The 20424-nt window shown below is 40.3% G+C and overlaps 1 protein-coding gene across 3 annotated transcripts in view; it reads right to left on the minus strand.

The window, feature by feature from the left end:
• The window catches only part of MCM8 (minichromosome maintenance 8 homologous recombination repair factor), a 35226-nt gene that overhangs the window by 3946 nt on the left and 10856 nt on the right, over positions 1-20424 (minus strand). For all 3 annotated transcript variants that reach the window (XM_073339677.2, XM_073339675.2, XM_073339676.2), the window contains exons 9-17: positions 18071-18156; positions 14381-14532; positions 12874-13072; positions 11906-11936; positions 11408-11548; positions 8274-8415; positions 7208-7403; positions 6725-6944; positions 1450-1659 (exon numbers count right to left, since the gene is read on the minus strand). In XM_073339677.2, the coding sequence (XP_073195778.1) occupies positions 1450-1659; positions 6725-6944; positions 7208-7403; positions 8274-8415; positions 11408-11548; positions 11906-11936; positions 12874-13072; positions 14381-14532; positions 18071-18156 (1377 nt within the window). The remainder of the gene's footprint in view (positions 1-1449; positions 1660-6724; positions 6945-7207; positions 7404-8273; positions 8416-11407; positions 11549-11905; positions 11937-12873; positions 13073-14380; positions 14533-18070; positions 18157-20424) is intronic.

A 20424-nucleotide genomic window follows, 5' to 3' on the forward strand; every position in this document is an offset into this window, starting at 1 on the left:
TAACAATTAAGCTGAAGTTATGTGGTAGCCACCACATAAAAAAGGCTTAGTCTCCATCATTCAGTCACAATGGTTGTGTCAAGTTCTGAGGACATACTTGGGACCTGATCCTGCAGGACTCAAACATAGTCACATTCTTCAGTGGAATTTGACTAATAATTGCAGGATAAAGCCCTATCAATAAGTAGCATCACTGCTACCTTCAAAACTATCTTAGTGGGTTGTGGTCTGGAAATTGTTGATTTTCTTTTTAATACTGCATTCTCTGGGCAACAACAAAAGTATGACTAATGCTGTTAGAACACAGCATTAAAATACGTGGCAATAGCGATAACATATGGGAGGAGCAGACACAGGTCCCACTCTATACGGTCAAGGAAGATTCTTCTGAGAAGCCAGATGGATATCCCTGAATCCTGCTCCTCTCCCTGTTGGCAGATACAGCAGGGGGAGAAAAGGGGAATAGGATCTAGGGAAGGATGGGCAAGTTCCCAGCCTGGGATATTTTTCTGTCATGGAAAGGCTGGGGAAGCCCTCCACAGTTCCTTATACAGCTCTTTGGGTTTTATGCGCCTCTTGCAACCAGCCATTTAAAAAGTCATCAGGATTTAGTCTTACGAGTTTGACAGTTATTTAGTTTAATGTTATTTTGGTCCATAAGCAAGAACCAGAATACCCATCTAGCATCCCAATTTGCCTTTACTTTTACAATGGGCTTAGACATAGTTTGGGATGGAAAAGCTGCTTTAATTTACTCACCCTGCTGGAGCTGTGCAGTATTGAAAGACTGTATTAGGTAATGAGGCACAGACTAATGGATTTGAGGGACAAATAAGCTGAAATGTCTGTCCTCCACTTAGCCCCTTCAGAATGGCATAAACGGTGTAAAAAATTAAGACACTTTTCTGGGTGTACCTTATTGCCTCATTGGCCTTGCCTGACAACATACGTCTAAAACAAAGGCTCCCAACTTTTCAAATTATAAAATCTCACATTGAGCCTCTGGTTTCCTCTAATGCACCCTGGAATCCAGATATTTCAAAAGAGAAGCTGGAATAATCAGCATAAGGAATGGGCACTCCTTGTGCTGTGAAGTGGTTACAAGGATCTACAGCAATTCTGATCAACACAAAACAGAGGGAATAGAAGCAGGCTGGGAGCCACAAGTCAATTGCTTGCAACTCCCTTGTGGAGTCTGATCTCTCCTCCCCCTTTTCTGAGGTTGGAAACTTAATATCAAAGGGCTTCTTTACACAGTCAATATGCAGCAAACTGGGATGTAAATTTACAGAGCATTAGCCAGCTGCACACTAACTGGCCCTGTGGATCTTTTCCTCACTAAACACACATGGTCACGTTAGCTGTCAGAAGTTCCTGGGAGTGTTAATAGCTATATTAAAAAGAATACTTAGGGTGCCAGAAGCAAAAAATATTACTCTGGAAGCGTACCTCTGTAAGCCGAATGAGTGACTCCAGTTGCCTTGTGGTGATAGGTGCGCTGTCCACCCCTTGGTTCTGTTTCCGGAGCTCAAGATAGAATTCCTGGAGGACCTGAGCAGCTTCTGGAGATAACTTGGGGTGGACATACTGCCGAGCATATCCCACATACTTCCTCAATAGCTGGTGTGGAATGGCATCAAAATTTTCTCCAGGCATGACCTAAGCCAATTACAAACACATCTCTCATGTTCATGGACTCTAAGTTACAACAGGATTACAGTATTCAGTGCGTTTTTTTTATACACTGGTCTTTCTTCTATGAACTCAATTCTCAGTTCTCAACTGGGTGTGCATAATAAATGATAGTTTGGTCACTTCCGGACAGAACAAACCTCTAGTCTGCGTTGAAGAAAAGTGACTGTGCCAAATGCAACTGGGCAATATCAAGAGTCCTCTTTCAAAAAGACTCTTCGCAATATATGAGAACGAACCTGAAAAGGTGACTATACTGAATCAAATCATTGGTGTGGTTTAAGATTAGAATCTGGCAGATATAATTTTATGGCCCAAAAAAAAAAATAAAGAGAACAAGCTCTATTTTTCTTGTTGTTGTATAAACCTAGTAAGACACGGTCCCTGAAGAGTTCTGATCCTGCAATTAATCCCAGTGGGCAGTGGACTTCTGTGCCCATATGACACATGGCCAGAAAGGGTTAAGCATCCTGCAGAATAAATGACTCAAATTCAACCCTTAAAAACATATGGGGAGATAATGTTTGTGTTTTTGTGTACTTACATATATATGCATCCGATGAAGTGAACTGTAGCTCATGAAAGCTTAGGCTCAAATAAATTGGTTAGTCTCTAAGGTGCCACAAGTACTCCTTTTCTTTTTACATATATATTGGTAGTGGTCAACAATGTAATCAAAGGTTTCAGAGGAACAGCCGTGTTAGTCTGTATTCGCAAAAAGAAAAGGAGTACTTGTGGCACCTTAGAGACTAACCAATTTATTTGAGCATGAGCTTTCGTGAGCGACAGCTCACTTCATCAGATGTTTACCGTGGAAACTGCAGCAGACTTTATATACACACAGAAATCATGAAACAATACCTCCTCCCACCCCACTGTCCTGCTGGTAATAGCTTATCTAAAGTGATCAACAGGTGGGCCATTTCCAGCACAAATCCAGGTTTTCTCACCCTCCACCCCCCCACACAAATTCACTCTCCTGCTGGTGCTAGCCCATCCAAAGTGACAACTCTTTACATAATCAAGTCGGGCTATTTCCTGCATAGATCAAGGTTTTCTCACATCCCCCCCACCCCCATACACACACAAACTCACTCTCCTGCTGGTAATAGCTCATCTAAACTGACCATTCTCCAGGTTTAAATCCAAGTTAAACCAGAACATCTGGGGGGGGGGGGCGGTAGGAAAAAACAAGAGGAAACAGGCTACCTTGCATAATGACTTAGCCACTCCCAGTCTCTATTTAAGCCTAAATTAATAGTATCCAATTTGCAAATGAATTCCAATTCAGCAGTTTCTCGCTGGAGTCTGGATTTGAAGTTTTTTTGTTTTAAGATAGCAACCTTCATGTCTGTGATTGCGTGACCAGAGAGATTGAAGTGTTCTCCGACTGGTTTATGAATGTTATAATTCTTGACATCTGATTTGTGTCCATTTATTCTTTTACGTAGAGACTGTCCAGTTTGACCAATGTACATGGCAGAGGGGCATTGCTGGCACATGATGGCATAGATCACATTGGTGGATGTGCAGGTGAACGAGCCTCTGATAGTGTGGCTGATGTTATTAAGCCCTGTGATGGTGTCCCCTGAATAGATATGTGGGCACAATTGGCAACGGGCTTTGTTGCAAGGATAAGTTCCTGGGTTAGTGGTTCTGTTGTGTGGTATGTGGTTGTTGGTGAGTATTTGCTTCAGGTTGCGGGGCTGTCTGTAGGCAAGGACTGGCCTGTCTCCCAAGACTTGTGAGAGTGTTGGGTCATCCTTTAGGATAGGTTGTAGATCCTTAATAATGCGTTGGAGGGGTTTTAGTTGGGGGCTGAAGGTGACGGCTAGTGGCGTTCTGTTATTTTCTTTGTTAGGCCTGTCCTGTAGTAGGTAACTTCTGGGAACTCTTCTGGCTCTATCAATCTGTTTCTTTACTTCTGCAGGTGGGTATTGTAGTTGTAAGAAAGCTTGACAGAGATCTTGTAGGTGTTTGTCTCTGTCTGAGGGGTTGGAGCAAATGCGGTTGTATCGCAGAGCTTGGCTGTAGACGATGGATCGTGTGGTGTGGTCAGGGTGAAAGCTGGAGGCATGCAGGTAGGAATAGCGGTCAGTAGGTTTACGGTATAGGGTGGTGTTTATGTGGCCATTGTTTATTAGCACTGTAGTGTCCAGGAAGTGGATCTCTTGTGTGGACTGGACCAGGCTGAGGTTGGTGGTGGGATGGAAATTGTTGAAATCATGGTGGAATTCCTCAAGGGCTTCTTTTCCATGGGTCCAGATGATGAAGATGTCATCAATATAGCGCAAGTAGAGTAGGGGCTTTAGGGGACGAGAGCTGAGGAAGCGTTGTTCTAAATCAGCCATAAAAATGTTGGCATACTGTGGGGCCATGCGGGTACCCATAGCAGTGCCGCTGATCTGAAGGTATACATTGTCCCCAAATGTGAAATAGTTATGGGTAAGGACAAAGTCACAAAGTTCAGCCACCAGGTTAGCCGTGACATTATCGGGGATAGTGTTCTTGACGGCTTGTAGTCCATCTTTGTGTGGAATGTTGGTGTAGAGGGCTTCTACATCCATAGTAGCCAGGATGGTGTTATCAGGAAGATCACCGATGGATTGAAGTTTCCTCAGGAAGTCAGTGGTCTCTCGAAGGTAGCTGGGAGTGCTGGTAGCGTAGGGCCTGAGGAGGGAGTCTACATAGCCAGACAATCCTGCTGTCAGGGTGCCAATGCCTGAGATGATGGGGCGCCCAGGATTTCCAGGTTTATGGATCTTGGGTAGTAGATAGAATATCCCAGGTCGGGGTTCCAGGGGTGTGTCTGTGCGGATTTGATCTTGTGCTTTTTCAGGAAGTTTCTTGAGCAAATGCTGTAGTTGCTTTTGGTAACTCTCAGTGGGATCATAGGGTAATGGCTTGTAGAAACTCGTGTTGGAGAGCTGCCGAGCAGCCTCTTGTTCATATTCCGACCTATTCATGATGACAACAGCACCTCCTTTGTCAGCCTTTTTGATTATGATGTCAGAGTTGTTTCTGAGGCTGTGGATGGCATTGCGTTCCGCATGGCTGAGGTTATGGGGCAAGTGATGCTGCTTTTCCACAATTTCAGCCCGTGCACGTCGGCGGAAGCACTCTATGTAGAAGTCCAGTCTGCTGTTTCGACCTTCAGGAGGAGTCCATCTAGAATCCCTCTTTCTGTAGTGTTGGCAGGGAGACCTCTGTGGATTAGTATGTTGTTCAGAGGTATTTTGGAAATATTCCTTGAGACGGAGACGTCGAAAATAGGATTCTAGGTCACCACAGAACTGTATCATGTTCGTGGGGGTGGAGGGGCAGAAGGAGAGGCCCCGAGATAGAACAGCTGCTTCTGCTGGGCTGAGAGTATAGTTGGATAGGTTAACAATATTGCTAGGTGGGGTGAGGGAACCATTGCTGTGGCCCCTTGTAGCATGTAGTAGTTTAGAAAGTTTAGTGTCTTTTTTCTTTTGTAGACTGTTAATTCAGAGATTAAAAGAACATCTTAACATTTAAATGAACTGTAAACATAGACTATCGCTGTATTCATCTCTCTTTGAAGTGTATAGCAAATCATCTGCAAATGGTGGAAAGACAGGCAATTGCCTTGTGTTAATCTGTGTGGATAATTACCAGCTATGCTTAGGAAATGGGTCCACTTCAAAGTTCACATGAGTGCCTGTTGTTCAACTAAGGACTTCAACCTGTCAAAGAAGATCTGGAATTGTATATACAAGACCTTTGGGTCCCAATCCTTTTAATCTCAGATCTGCTTGAGATTTCATACAGGGGAAGGCTAAGCCATAAAGATTGAGATCCCAGTCCGAAGCTGGAACACCCTGAATAAGATATTGGACATTGGACTATAACCTATGGACTAAATTCTAAAAGAACTCTTTGCAACTTCAAATCTCACCATCTCTGCTATGAATCTGAACCTCAAGAATTGAACTCATGTCTGTATGTATAGTGACCTTTTAACCATACTCTCACTCTTTTCTTTCTTAATAGATTTTAGTTTAGTTAATAAGAGTTGGCTGTAAGCGTGTATTTGGATAAGATCTGGAACATTCATTAACCTAAGAGGTAATGTGTCCTATTCCTTGGGATTGGTAGATTTTTTTTATATGATGAGTAAGATTTTCATTAATCCTCATCATATCTGACTTGGGTGTCTAGGTGGAAGCCTGAGGCTGCGTTACTTTAAGGGAACTGTGTTGTTGACTTCTGAGTAACCAGTGAGGTAATAAAGAAGCTGTTTTGTGCTGGCTTGGTAAATCTAAGTATTGGAATATACACCAGCTTTGGGGTCTGCCCCATTCTTTGCAGCTCACCCTAATTGAATGAGCTCACCTGGCTCCCCTGGGAATCCGGTCACAGAGCCCCACAGACATCAACAGGTCCCCACCCACACAGTGTTCACTGCAGGATCAGGGCTAAAGACACACACACCAGGGAAGAACCAAACAAGGAGGCAGGTGGGACAAGTGAGAACAGGGTAAACAAAATTATATGGTTATTTGAAAGTTAATCACTTACACTTGTTTTCATTTAGGAGAGAAACCAGGGGTGAAATGGGGGAGGAGAATGTAGGACAAGACAGGGAGTAGACAGGTGGAGAAGGAGAAGAGAAAAACAGAGGGAGTGGAAACTGGAAGGAGAAACCGGAGGAGGAAGGCGAGGAAATCCACAAAGTAGCATTGGTAGATGTAGGAAGGAACCACCATCCCCAAGAGCAAAAAAAAAATGTAAAACTTAAAAAACTGAGCAAAATCTGAGCCTCACCAGGGTGGGACGGTGTAAAGGTGGTTCCGGGGGACTAGGCTTGCCCCACTTTCCCACCATCCACCCTGCAAGAGCTGCTAGTGCAGGCAATTGGCAGGACCTGTGGAGCATAGGGACTTTCTATAGACATCCCTTGGCTCTTTAAGGCTGGAGTTGGTTCCCCACATGGAAAGTGGAAGGGGAAACTGCTGAGATCCAACACCAGGGGAGATGAGCAAAATAAAATGGAAGGAGAAAATTCTACCTTTAATTTTTCTGATAATGGTTTAGCTGAGACTGCTTCAAGGATGGAGGTGTTTGAATCCTGTGTGTTGGTGCGAGTCACTACCGCACTGCTGTGTACTGCCTGTTTTCCAGCTCGCATTGCCATCACATGCTCAGAAAGCAAATGGTCATGATCTTCATTCGGAGTGTCCAGCAGGATAAATACCAAGTCAAACCTGGACAATAAGGCACTCCCCATTCTAGACAAAAATAATACATTGCTTATAAAAACAGACACAATGGAACTCTAGAGCAACTTTACCTATTATCCTGCTTCACAAGTACGACTCAAGAAATAAATCTGTGTTGACAGCTGAAATGAAAGCAATATTATAATAAAACCTACCATCATCTTCCAGGAAACTAAAGTGCCATTATTCACAAACTGACTTGACAGAAAAAACAAAACAAAAAACAACTTCCTCTTGCAAGCCACATAATTAACATTTCAAAAAGTGCTTACTTTAAATTCTCAGAGACCGTTTTGGCTTTGTTATAATGTCCCCCAACTGGATTTGCTGCAGCAATGATAGATGTCCTAGCTGGCAAGCTGCAAACAATGCCAGCCTTAGCAAGGCTGATACTTTGCTGTTCCATGGCTTCCAGCAAAGCTTGGTGTTGGCTTCCCATCTTATCAAATTCATCTATTCCACAAATACCTGGAAACATAATTAACATAGAATAAAAGGTATCAGAAAACACACAGGTCAATGTCCAAATATATGCCTCTGATCCAATACTGCACCTTGAGCCTAATCCAAAGTCCACTCATTGCAATGTTCCCCTCAGCACTGTCAGCATGGCTTGCCTCCTTTCCATGCTGCCCCTGGGACTCTACTGGTGGATTTGTAAGTCTGGAGGGGCAAGTATTAGAGGCAGGGATCAAACTGGTCTGGCTCTCGACAGCTGTCTGGGCATGCACAATTTTCTGATGACTCCCAACTTGCACTCCAGAATCTAAGCTTTCATTTAAAAAAGTTGGAGCCAAGATTCTTTGTTTAAAAAAAAAAAAAGGGGGGGGGGGTGGGGGACGCCTAACTAAGGAGCCTGTCTTTCAGAAGTGCTAAGCGCCCAGCAGTTCCCATTTAGGTCAACTGACATGCAGAAATTTTGAAAATCTGGCCACTTAAGCACCTAAATAAAGGACTTTCTGCAAATTTTAGAAGCCTAATTTTACACACCCAATCCTCACCAAGGGGGACCAAGTCCACAAAGACCAGTGGAGTCTATCAGGGTTTCCAAGACCCAGTAGGAGGAAGCCAAGCTGGAGGAGACCAGCAGAGAATAAAGAATCACACTTTGAACATTTGCGCAAATTTCTTAAGATCCTATGCTTAAGAATAAAGTTATTTAAAAAAAAAAGTTAGCCTCAGATCTGCAGTTAGTAGTAGCAGCATACATATGTTAATCCTAGACTCAATATCCCAGTGCTAGCATTTCAAATATTATTTGGTTTGAGGGAAAATCTGAGCGAAATGTTTAGCTAAAAACATTTGTCCATTCAATTTAGTTGCAGTTTAGTGTGTTACCTTGATCTCCAAGCACCAGAGCACCAGCTTCCAAAGCAAAATCCCCAGAGGTACTATCTCTAGACAGAGTCACAGTCAAGCCAGAGGTGGTGGTGGTGTTGCCACAAACATACACACCGCGAGGAGCAATATTGCAAACTGCCTGTGGAAAACAATCACACTTTTTAAAAAAGTTACAGAACCATAGTATGTGGAGTTGTAACTTACTCATACTAGACAAATACATAAATTTTTTCCCATTTGTGGTATTTGACCTTTTTTGCTCTTTTCAATTTAACGTGAGTCAATAGTATAATAGTTATTAACTGAGTACCCCTAGAGAGATACATCCAGAACGGCAGAAGGTAGGAAGCATTTTTGGTTGCATGCTTGGGGTCAAAGTACTATCTGCTAGGTTATCGTAAACCTTGAGACAATGCGACATGACATGGATTTGGATGTACTAGATTAAGGTGCTGTAAGGGTTAATTAGATCACCTATATTAGAAAGAATTTTATATTGATATTATTTTTCAAAAACAAAGCAGTGCAGATTTAAGCAGATATTAAAAAACCCACCCAAATACAACATTCATCACTGACATGCAGCCACATCACATAGCAATTGCCAGACTGGAGGTCCGTCTGGCCTAGTACCCAGTCTCTAATTGTAGCCAGCACCAGATGCTTTGGAGGAAGGTATAAGGAGTGCTCCCAGAAGTAAGAGTGGGATGTGGGATTATCTGTCCCCCAAACAAGGTCTCCTCATGGTCTCTAATAGTTAAGATACTGTCTCAACCTTGAAGCATTAGGTCTCTACAGAAGTTTGAGAAAAGTGAAAAAAAATACAGCATAACATTTCTCCAAGTTTCCTTTTCCATGTGGGAAGGCAGACAAAGCAATGGCTCCAGTTAAATTTGGCTAGTGCACTCCAGTTAACACCACTGCTCTTTTCCAAAGAACCTTTAGTGCCAAGTGACCAGCAGCTGTTTTATTTAAAAAAAAAAAAAAAAAAAGCACAAAAGCTACAAAATGTTCCTGAAGATTATGCCAGAACAATATTTGTTCAGCACTGATTCCAAGGGAAAAGTGTTGACTATTGGACCATCAGCACCAACTACTACTGAGCTTTGGTTTTTCCTAGAAGCTTTTCCACAAAAATTCTGATCTGGACAAACCTTGCAGTGTGATCTTGTCATATCTCAGAATGGCTGCAGGCCAACTTTTTGTGAATGACATCAAAGTATTTAGTAAAGAAAGAGAAAACAAATCTTTCACTGTGTGCAAATGGACTGCTTTTTAGGGTGAAACAGGAACAAGTAGTTTAAATATTTATTTAAAAGCCATTTATGCAAACTTGGCTTAGGTATTCTAAACCATCATCACAGCTGTGCCAATAGTAAAAATTAATCATGCAATTGTAAAAATTAATTGCGCAATTAAAAACGTAATTGTGCAATTAAATTGCAATTCATTTTTTTTAGTTAATCATATGAGTTAACTGCAATTAATTGGCAACCCTACTTTTTAAAACATAAAACTTTGTGCCGGCTAGTGAAATATTTAAAGACTACTGTAGAGCTCGCTCAGCTCTACTTAGTCTGAAAAGGAGCACATAAGAATCATACTGATCAGAATGTGTTTTGCAAATACTGTTAATAGAATAAGGTACATGTGACAAGATACTGCTCTCAACAGAAGATGCTTTTAGGGAGAAGGACACCGGGAGAGGGGAGCAAAGAAACATGTATTCCGTTATAATTACCTCTCCTTTAGTTCCTTCTTTGAATTCTACCTCTATCACTCACATGTTCTAATTTTAAAGATTCACACATTATCTACCTGTTTTCTGGATTTCTCGGTCAACACAATGTTTTCCTTTTATTCTGCTTTTCTATCATGATTCTTCTCTCTCATGAGAGATTTATGCCAGATAGTAACTGAGGTCATACACTTTAGAAAGTAAATTAAGTGCATATTATCAGTCCCACAGAAAATGACTTTTTCCTGGCAATAGTACTTAAAATTACTGCTTTTCCATCTTAACGCAATTTCCTGACAGTGACATGTTATGAAAAACATGAAATGATATCAATAATGCACATTTTAAAAATCTGCAAAAGCACCTTAGAAATATGAGAATTCTAAATGAATGTAGCAATAATCAGACTAACTCCTCTTAGATAACCACTGAAGCAATGTCATTAGGACCTGTGTGTCACTCAAAAATACTGTCAGTAGATTTACCAAAAGGTCTCAGATATAGCCCATGACCTTGTTATCACAATAGGCTGGGCGTTCTGAATATGACTATTCCTCAAAAAGTAACTCCAACAATAATACTTTGTGATTCTATGGGACCTTCTGTCCAAATATCTCACAGCTCTTTTTACCACGGGTGTACTCAAACTCAATAAAATAATTGTTGCAAACTACGTATTTTATTCCCCATTTGCAGATGTGGAAACTGAGACAAAGAGATTAAGAGGGAGATTTTCAATTAAATTAATATTGGAGGTCACTGAGAGCTAGATGCCTAACTGTTGTTTGTGCCATTTAAAACCTCTCAAGTGATTCTCCCAAGGTCACACAGGGCATCAAAGGCAGAACCAAGAATAAAATCCAGACTTCCCAACTCTCAGTTCTGTGTCTCAACCACAGGACCATCCTTGCCCTCATTCATTACATAAAAGCATACCATAGAAGTGACAGATATTCAATTTGCATGAGTTATACTGGCTGCTGTACTCAAGTCACCACTTGCGAACTTATCGATGTCATTGTGACAAATGAAAATAAAATGAGACCCCTTTCGAGATAAATATAAAATACATATCACAGAACAGAACGGTTGTGCAATTATCTGGAGAACTACTCATGTTGAACAGTGAATGTCTAAATGAGAGTATGACAAAAGGAGAAAAATGTGAGTGTTCGTTTTAGTCAGAATTCACAACAACTAGGGACAAAAATGTGGGGTTTAGTAAATTATATACTTTAAAGGGAGACTTTCTAAATTATATACAAAGGGACAGTCTCTCACTGAACGAATGGTTGTGTGTAAGCAAAAGACTAAATAGAAAGGTTTAGAGTTAAAGGGAAAAATGCATTCTCTCTCCATTAGCTAAGTTTAATAGTAGTAAATGAACCCATACTTGCAACATTTGACTCTTTCCTAATCCAGGATCTCCAACCACCAGAAGATGAGGGTCTCCTCGCACTGGAATTCTGTTTTTGTCATCCACATATTTTTGGCATCCTCCAAACAATGCCAGTGCCAAACCTGCCTTTACAATCTATAATGGTACATACAAATGCTAGTCAGCATTAGACAACAGCTACCATTACTAACAATTGCTTCATAGTAAATTAAGACACAGAAAGAAAACATTGTGTACTGTAGAAGAAAAAAAAAGTTCCAAGGGACTGAACTCCCACCATTACCCAATGCACTACTTATTTCTCATTTGGGGGTTTCTATGGGTGTTTTGACACAGGAAAAAGAAAAAACAGTTTATGCAAAAATAAACTTTTAAAAAAGAAATTCATTTTTTCCACCTCGCCAACCTTTAAAAGGTCTTGGAAGTTTACTGAGGCAAATTTGTAATGGAAGTTTGAATTTAGAATGAAAGCAAAGTTCTAAAATTACTTACCTCATGGCCATAGATAGTAGGACAAAGTGAGCTGAAAAACCCAAGACATCTGACATTAGTATGTGATTAATAGAAATCTCTTATTACCATTTGTCCCATCTCAATTACAAAACTAGTTTCTCTACTGCAACAAGTTCCATAGAAATTCACTTTCTTGTCTAATTCCCAGCAAAACCAGGGTTGTTGGGTTTTTTTTTTAAATGCTCTGTCAAAGTTCTTGAAATTTCTGGACACTTAAGCATGCTTGTCATCATAGAGAGCAGTACTCCACTGAAATCTGTACACACACAAATGAGAACCTGTTACACCGTGGTTGCTGAACCCACTCATATCTGGAACAGAACTACTTTTAATCATCATAAGTCTATTGCTCAACTGTGCTGGAGTATGAACGAGGTCTTGTATTCCACGGGTTTAGCTGCAGCATCCTGGAATCCTCCAGTGGTACTGCATGGTCTGTTTCATGTCCGCGGCTTGGCTCTCCTGTCCCCTCCCCCAGTGCTGCTCCATAGGCAGAGCATAGAAAAGAACCATGCAAGATGTGCAAGCTGCTGAGGCAATGGTCTCAGACATCTAAAAATAAAGAGTGTAGCAGTTGAAAAACAGGGGAAAGAAGAAAGGCAGAAGGAAAGAGATACCACAGGAGTGAACATGTGTATGCACTTATTTTAAGAACAGTGTTCTTTTGAAGTACAATATTTATATTCCGGGGCAAATGAAAGTTCAACAACTAGTTAAAACTATAAATATATTTGATTGACTTCACCTCCCACCCTTGGACTAAAAGAGGGATATAGGCACAAGTACACAAGGGTGTACTTCATTTAAGTTACTTGTCCCAGATTGACTGCTTCGGAGGGATCAAGATGTAGGATAGCAAATAATGAACCACACACTTGAAAGTACCAGAAGGGAAAAGCTGTGGTGCTTTTATATCTAAATTGCTAGAGGTGTGAGAGACAACATACTTGACAATTAGCTTGAAAAGATTTTCCTCAGCTTGAATCTCTTGAACAGCATAAAGATCTTTAAGTGAAAACTCCATGCATACTCGGTGATTAGTCCCATCTTCAGAATTCATTACTTTTTGTCCTTTACCGTTGCTGACAGAGTTTGCCTCAATGTACAACAGGAACATACATTTGTCATTTTTGTTCCTAGATGCTCCTGTTAGATTACAAAGACGATCAAAAAATCAAAAATAGGAAGCCATGTTTTTATCTAAGTATTGGAGTTATGCACAGGTAGTGATTAAAATAATTCAGAAATTTTAAAATCCATGTGCTAATTAAAACTTGGGACATATTAGTAATGATAACATATAGCAAATTAAAATGTCTAACCCATGATCACAGTTCCTGAATACTAGAAGATATATTCCTTGAATAATTTAGGGGAAACTATTTTGAACAACTGCTTCCTCAAAGCCTGATAAAAAGCCAGAAAAAGCTTCTGGTGACACATTGAGATTCAGAGCTTTATAAAAGGGAAAAGAATGTTGTTTAATTTACTAAAAGTTCAGCACATACTCAAGTGATTCGCTTGATCAGGGCCTGAATGAAATGCAAGATCAATTTTATTCTATTCGAAATTTTAACCTTGGAAACAGAGAGCATTGTGCCTCTCTGAACATTCTAAGTGTCTTTAGCCTGATCTACTATAAAATTAAACAAATACACTATTTTATTCTTAAAACAATTTTTTAAAATAAAAATCTTGTAGCAGAAAACATAGAAAAAATGTTAAAGATACAGATAGCGTTTAATTTTTAACAGAAAATTACTGATCAGTTATAAAGCACCATGGTTCACCAACTGATCATGACAATTCTTTGTAACATTCTCAATTAACAGCATTTGTAAGGTTTCTTCAAGCAGAGAGAAGCAAGCCATGAAAGAATGTGCAGCCATAACAGGTCCCTTAATATTTTTTATTTATTTATTTATTTATTTAAATAACCTTGATAACCACCCCCTTCAAATGAAAGATAAAAAGCGTCATAAGACTATTCTAGAAACAAATCTGGAAAATGGAATCCATCTGAACACCTTGTTTGCTTTACTCTGGACAGAAGATCTTTCTATCCAACTGACTTTCTAGAACATGAGAAGCCTGTACTGATAGTTGAGACACAGTTCCTCATCCTTAACAGAGCACGAGTGCTGCTACAAGACACACACACTGCCGACTGCACAAGAGTCAGTTAAGGTCAGGGGATGTTAAGGTGTACACTGCTCTCCTCCCAGTTGCGTATTTTGTCCTCTCTCTTTTTCACTACAGAGCCTTATCTGTTCAACAGCTTTCCCCTATACATTTCACTTATTTCTAAAAAAAAAAAAAAAAATGCAACGAATAAGTGATACTTTAGGCTTTGAGAGAAAAATCAGTAACTAGAGAACAAAGAGTAAGCTTTTGTTTAGCATTGTGCAAGATTCAGAAGGCGATAAGAAAAAATTCAACCCAGATGTACTGTACCTTCTTCGGTGTTTGACACCTTAACAATTCCTGTGATCGTGACCATATCTCCTGGGACACAGCTGTCTACAAGATCCTGAATCAGCTCACATTCTATTGTGCGAGGAATTCGACCTGCTTCTCGCTGATCATCTGACATGAGTTCCTGAACCCTAAAATACAAACAGCATATCAAAGACCAGTCTGCAGTGTTTCTGTTTAAGTTCTTATATAAAAGTCCTCACATTTATGCTTCAAAGCAATCATTTTTGATTTGGTGAGAAGGGAGAAGACAGACTGATAACATTGGAAATAGTGCTGTTAAAAGAAAATCAGGAAATTCCAAAAGTTTTAAGTGTTTCCAGGACCAGAGACTTAATAAGTACTTCAATTTTTCTTCTGCAAATACTTCAAAGCATATTTCCAAAGACCCCTAACTTTATGAACTCTAGATTAAAACTGTCAATTCTACAACTCAGTGAGGTCCAATTACATGTAAATTCAAACTGTAAAAATGTTTTCAGTAATCTGCATGAGGTGAGCAGGGAAATGCTGATGACACTAATATTGTGTTTTATTTTCATCCTCTAACTTAAAAAAGGGTTTACAGCAATTGGGTCAAGTGTTCAAAAAAGTCCATATTAGAGCGACGACAAAGCAAACATCATCCTAAAGGGAGAATTTTGGAGGTGATTATCAGAGAGAGAAATCAGGGTTATAATTTTATGAATTTTGCCAGTTTTACGGTAGTAGTCAAGCATAATCTTGGGTTACAAAACAGCCATGTTGGTTTTCCTACCATCACAGCTTTATGTGGACAAACCCTGATGTTTTTCCTGATTGCAGCCTCCACATGCTACCAAAATACAAATAATAAATGATAATTTGCACTGTAGGCTACTGTAGCTCTTCTATACTTTCCAACATAGAAATGAGTGTTACACTTGCTTCAGTTTTCAGAGTAACAGCCGTGTTAGTCTGTATTCGCAAAAAGAAAAGGAGGACTTGTGGCACCTTAGAGACTAACCAATATATTTGAGCATAAGCTTTCGTGAGCTACAGCTCACTTCATCGGATGCATACTGTGGATCTTCTGTATTTTCCACAGTATGCATCCGATGAAGTGAGCTGTAGCTCACGAAAGCTTATGCTCAAATAAATTGGTTAGTCTCTAAGGTGCCACAAGTCCTCCTTTTCTACTTGCTTCAGTGAATTTTCTTTCCCTTCTAAATATGTTTACATTTATTTATAAATATATATATCCATCCTTTAAATATTCTTTTCCCCCAGTCTTTATCTATCATGTGGAATATTCATTTTATAACCTTCAAAATTAAATACACATCCTTCTAAATGCAGGAGCCAGCTCCCCCTAATTTCAGCTTTTGGGGGAGAACAGAGGGGAGAAAAGCAATTTTTATACGTCATTGCTCCTCCATCCCCCAATCCATAAGTCTTAATTATGACTTGCTCCCAACCCCTTACTCCTTCAGGAGGGCAGCAGTAAAGTCACAGAATGGCTGGGTAAACCTTGAGGGCATAACACCCCCTAAGCCTTACAGTAGTTGCTATCACCCTCTGCAGATGCACCAGCACAGTTGCACTTTTCCTGAGAGGTGGGAAGGTCCCAGAGCTCAGGTTCCAACCCAAGCCCAGAAGTCTACACAGCAATGAAACAGCCCCCCAGCCCAACCCCACGAGCCAGAGTCAAATAGCACAGGCCAGCTGCAGGTTTTTATTTGCTGTGTAGACATACCTTTCGAGTCTGCTTTCAGGCTCAGCAACTGCATAGGAGATAGCCCCCTTTCACAAGTAGGTTTGGAGCACATTAGCTTGTGAAAGAGTACTGCATCCCAGAACACAGGTGCTGCATACTAATAGGAAATGCACCTATCAGTCCCAGCAGTATGGCTGAGGCTGGAAGCCAAAGCAGGCAGGCAAAAAGTGGCTCCCTAGAGCAAAGGCTGCAGAGGAGCTGCATGTGAGGCTTTTTCTTGCTTGGGATGGGGAAGAGACCAGCTCCTGGAAAAAAGTGGAGCAAACTTCCTGTGCCCTGAAAGAGAGCCCACAAAGATTACCAGCTGAGACAAGCAGAAGGGTCATTTTGGAACCAAATTTGAATCTTTTGAAGCATTTCCTATACTCTGTATTTCAAGTAAAGCAGGAGATCTGGGAACCACCTCTGGCTACTATTAGGAGGCAGTCTGTACTGTCAGTTGTGTTGTGTTCCTGAAGGAGAGACATAGCCCCTTGCCTGGTGATTGACAGGTCTGATCCTATCTTTTCAACTTCACAGCAGAGCTAAAGCATAAGAATAGAGAGCCTGAACAAGGAAGAATTTATTTTAGTCACCGAAGTGAACAGGTAGGACTGATTATACATAGGGAGCAGATCTGTTGCTGAGCAACAAGGTGACATTTTCAGTCTATTTTTATAGTAGTAAAATAATCAAATATTTTGTTTTACTTCATAGGTCTAAGTCAGACCCTTAACATTGCTGTAGTTTTTGTAGTTTACTATAAACAGGTTACATTCTTTTAAAATGTGTTACTTTAAAAGAAGGCAGGGTTACGGCAAGTATAAAATATGACTTCTGAGACACTATACTGATATTAGGAAGGCACAGGATATCCAGTTACTCAGTCCCCCTGATAACATCCACCTGTCAGATTACCACAGAAGTTGTCTAACAATGGAGGTACTGTACCAAAAAAGCCCCAAACCCACAATGCAAACAAATTAGGACACCAATTCTGCAAAGACTTATATATATATATATATATATACACACACACACACACACAGAGAAATTCTGGCCCCTCTGAAGTCAATGGTAAAACTCCCATTCACTTCAATGAGGCTAGGATTTCACCCTCTGGAGTAGTCCCCACTGAAGTCAACCCACAAATGCAAAAATTCAGCCTTGCTGGAATAGGGCCGAAGAGCTTTTCCAAATACTGTGCTACTTAACTTTACATCTGTTCTAAAAAAATTGTAAAAAATCAATTTCAGAAATAGTTTTGATTAGTTTAGACTAGAAGGAACACTTGACATTTATATTATTTATTTCTACTGCAGTAATACCTAAAGGCCCAATTTTTTCTATTCTTGTACAAATAGTCAAAGCCAATCCCTGCCACAGATACCTTAAATTGTGAGCTATTTACTTGATTGATGTAGAGAGCAGAAAAATAGGGAAACAATTTAAATATCTGTACTTTATTCCTGTTCAGGTTAGCTTGTGTTTTTTCAATAAAACTTTAAACCAAGATTTTGACACTAAAATTCAATACAACTCATTCAACTTTCTCAGTTGACAGGTGTCATGTAACAGCACCCTGCTAGCCAACTACTGTGATGTTTTCCTTACAACTCATTCATTACAGAAGGTACTTTATAATGGATGTGATCACATTTATAGAATGGATGCAATCATGTTCATAGCATGACCTGAAACAGTTCACAGCGAAGCCATAGTCAAGATAAGAAGAATTTCAATGAACTTATTATACGGAGTAGGGACAATATATAATATGGAATAGTGCTTTGGTGAAACAATTATTTTGTAGCATATTCTTTTGATCAGTGCTTCTTTTTACACAATGGATAATATGAATAAAAATGCACATTTGCTTTAGTAATGTGATATCCTCTCAAACCTGTTAAACTAAATTTGTTTGTGAAAGGATCAGACACTTTAAAGTTGCTTACTTAATAGACTGCCAATCCACCGTAATTGTTAAAGGAGAGCTTCTATCTGCGGCGAACGATCGTCCATGGCACTCAGGCAGAGGACACTGTAACAGTATTAATTCGTGATCAGGACTGATAAAGAAAATTATTCTCTTTATTACAATAGTTTAAGGTGCCTTATTTGATTTTGAAAAACAACAGTACTCTGTGTGCAGCTCATTAGTAGCATATAAAAAGAAAACCTTCAGTTAAGCTTAGATTAGGGATACCAACTGGCATGGGTATAATTAACAGAAAACTATCACATAGTCGTTTAAACACCTAGCATTAGAATTCCCGCCATCCTCTTTTTTCCACGTTTCTCCTTCATTTCAGATACAACTTTAATGGGTATAGATCAGGGTTAGAATCATGAATCATAGAACTGGAAAGGACCTCGAGAGGTCATCTAGTCCAGTCCCCTGCACTCAAGGCAGGACTAAGTATTATCTAGACCAAGTATTATTATCCCTGACAGGTGTTTGTCCAACTTGCTCTTAAAAATCCCCAATGATGGAGATTCCACAATCTCCCTAGGCAATTTATTCCAGTTCTTAACCACGCTGACAGTAAGGAAGTTTTTCCTAATGTCCAACCTAAACCGCCTTTGCTACAATGTAAGCCCACTGCTTCTTGTCCTATCCTCAGAAGTTAAGAAGAACAATTTTTCCTCCCTCCTCTTTGTAACAACCTTTTATATACTTGAAATGTTATCATTGTGTCCCCTCTCAGTCTTCTCTTCTCCAGACTAAACAAACCCAATTTTTTCAATCTTCCCTCATAGCTCATGTTTTCTAGACCTTTAATCATTTTTGTTGCTCTTCTCTGGACTCTCTCCAATTTGTCCACCTCTTTCCTGAAATGTGGCGCCCAGAACTGGACACAATACTCCAAATGAGGCCTAATCAGCGCGGAGTGGAGCAGAAGAATTACTTCTCGTGTCTTGCTTACAACACTCCTGCTAATACATCCCAGAATTATGTATGGTTTTTTTGCAACAGCGTTACACTGTCGACTTATATTTAGCTTGTGATCCACTATGACCCCCAGATCCCTTTCCGCAGTACTCCTTCCTGGGCAGTCATTTCCCATTTTGTATGTGTGCAACTGATTGTTCCTTCCTCAAGGGAGTACTTTGCATTTGTCCTTATTGAATTTCATCCTATTTACTTCAGATCATTTCTCCAGTTTGTCCAGATCATTTTGAATTCTAATCCTATCCTCCAGAGCACTTGCAACCCCTCCCAGCTTGGTATCATCCACAAGCTTTATAAGTGTACTCTCTATGCCATTATTTAAATCATTGATGAAGATATTGAACAGAACCGGACCAGAGCCAATCTTAACTCCTAGGCACTAGAAAAAAAAAACCACAATGTTAATACGGCATCTTTTGTGTCTGTTATTTTTATTTTCAGGTCCCTTCAGAGGAGAAAACTTTGCACTTGGTCACATAATAATAATACTAGACAGTTACCTCATTATTATTTTGTATATGTGTCTTATGGGGTCTTAGATCAAGGTAGGAAGAACAACAAAACAAATATAAAATCCTGGAGAGAGCTGGTCAAAAGTTTTCTGTTGGAAAATGCTGATTCAACAAAATCAAAATGTTCTATGCAAACATGTTGGTTCCATCGAAACTTTAGACAGAAACCAAGTGCATGGTTTCCAGGAAACCTGCCCACCCGCTGCTCCTTAGTTCCTTGACAGCGTGGCAGACACCTCATGGAGCTGGTGAATGTGGTATGTCTTCACAGCCAAAACAAACAAAACCTCACAGCAGCAAATCTTAGAGCTCAGGTCTGCAGACTCAGATTGGCATTGTGGCACTCAAAATAGCTATGTAGGCATTCTGGCTCAGGCTGGAGCTCAGGCTCTGAAACCCACCACTCCTCCCTGGGTTTCAGAGGCTGAGCTCCAGCCCAAGCATGACTGTCTACCTGGCTATTTTTAGCACCACAGTACAAGTTCAGTGAGCCAAAGTCCGTAGACCCGGGCTCTGAGAATCACTGCCGCAGGTGTTTGGTTTTTTGTTTTGCAGTGTAGACACACCCATGGGCTACTCAGGCTCTGCAGCTGGCCAGCTCCTGGGCAGCTCGCCAGCCAGCCAGCAAGCCTGTGGTAGGCAGCCAGCAAAGTGAAAAAAGTCTGTTTGGTAGTCCTGAAAGGGATTTTCCAGAAAAATTTCATTTCCGCAAAAATATTTCAAATATTTACTTTTCATCCCAATTTGGGACAAACCTTCCCCCCATGAAACATTTCAAATTTTTCACAGGAAGGGATTTACATTTTCCAGCCAACTCCAGTCCTAGATAAAATTGCTAAATACA

Source organism: Lepidochelys kempii, chromosome 3 (assembly GCF_965140285.1).
Source record: "Lepidochelys kempii isolate rLepKem1 chromosome 3, rLepKem1.hap1, whole genome shotgun sequence".
Classification (NCBI taxonomy): domain Eukaryota; kingdom Metazoa; phylum Chordata; order Testudines; family Cheloniidae; genus Lepidochelys; species Lepidochelys kempii.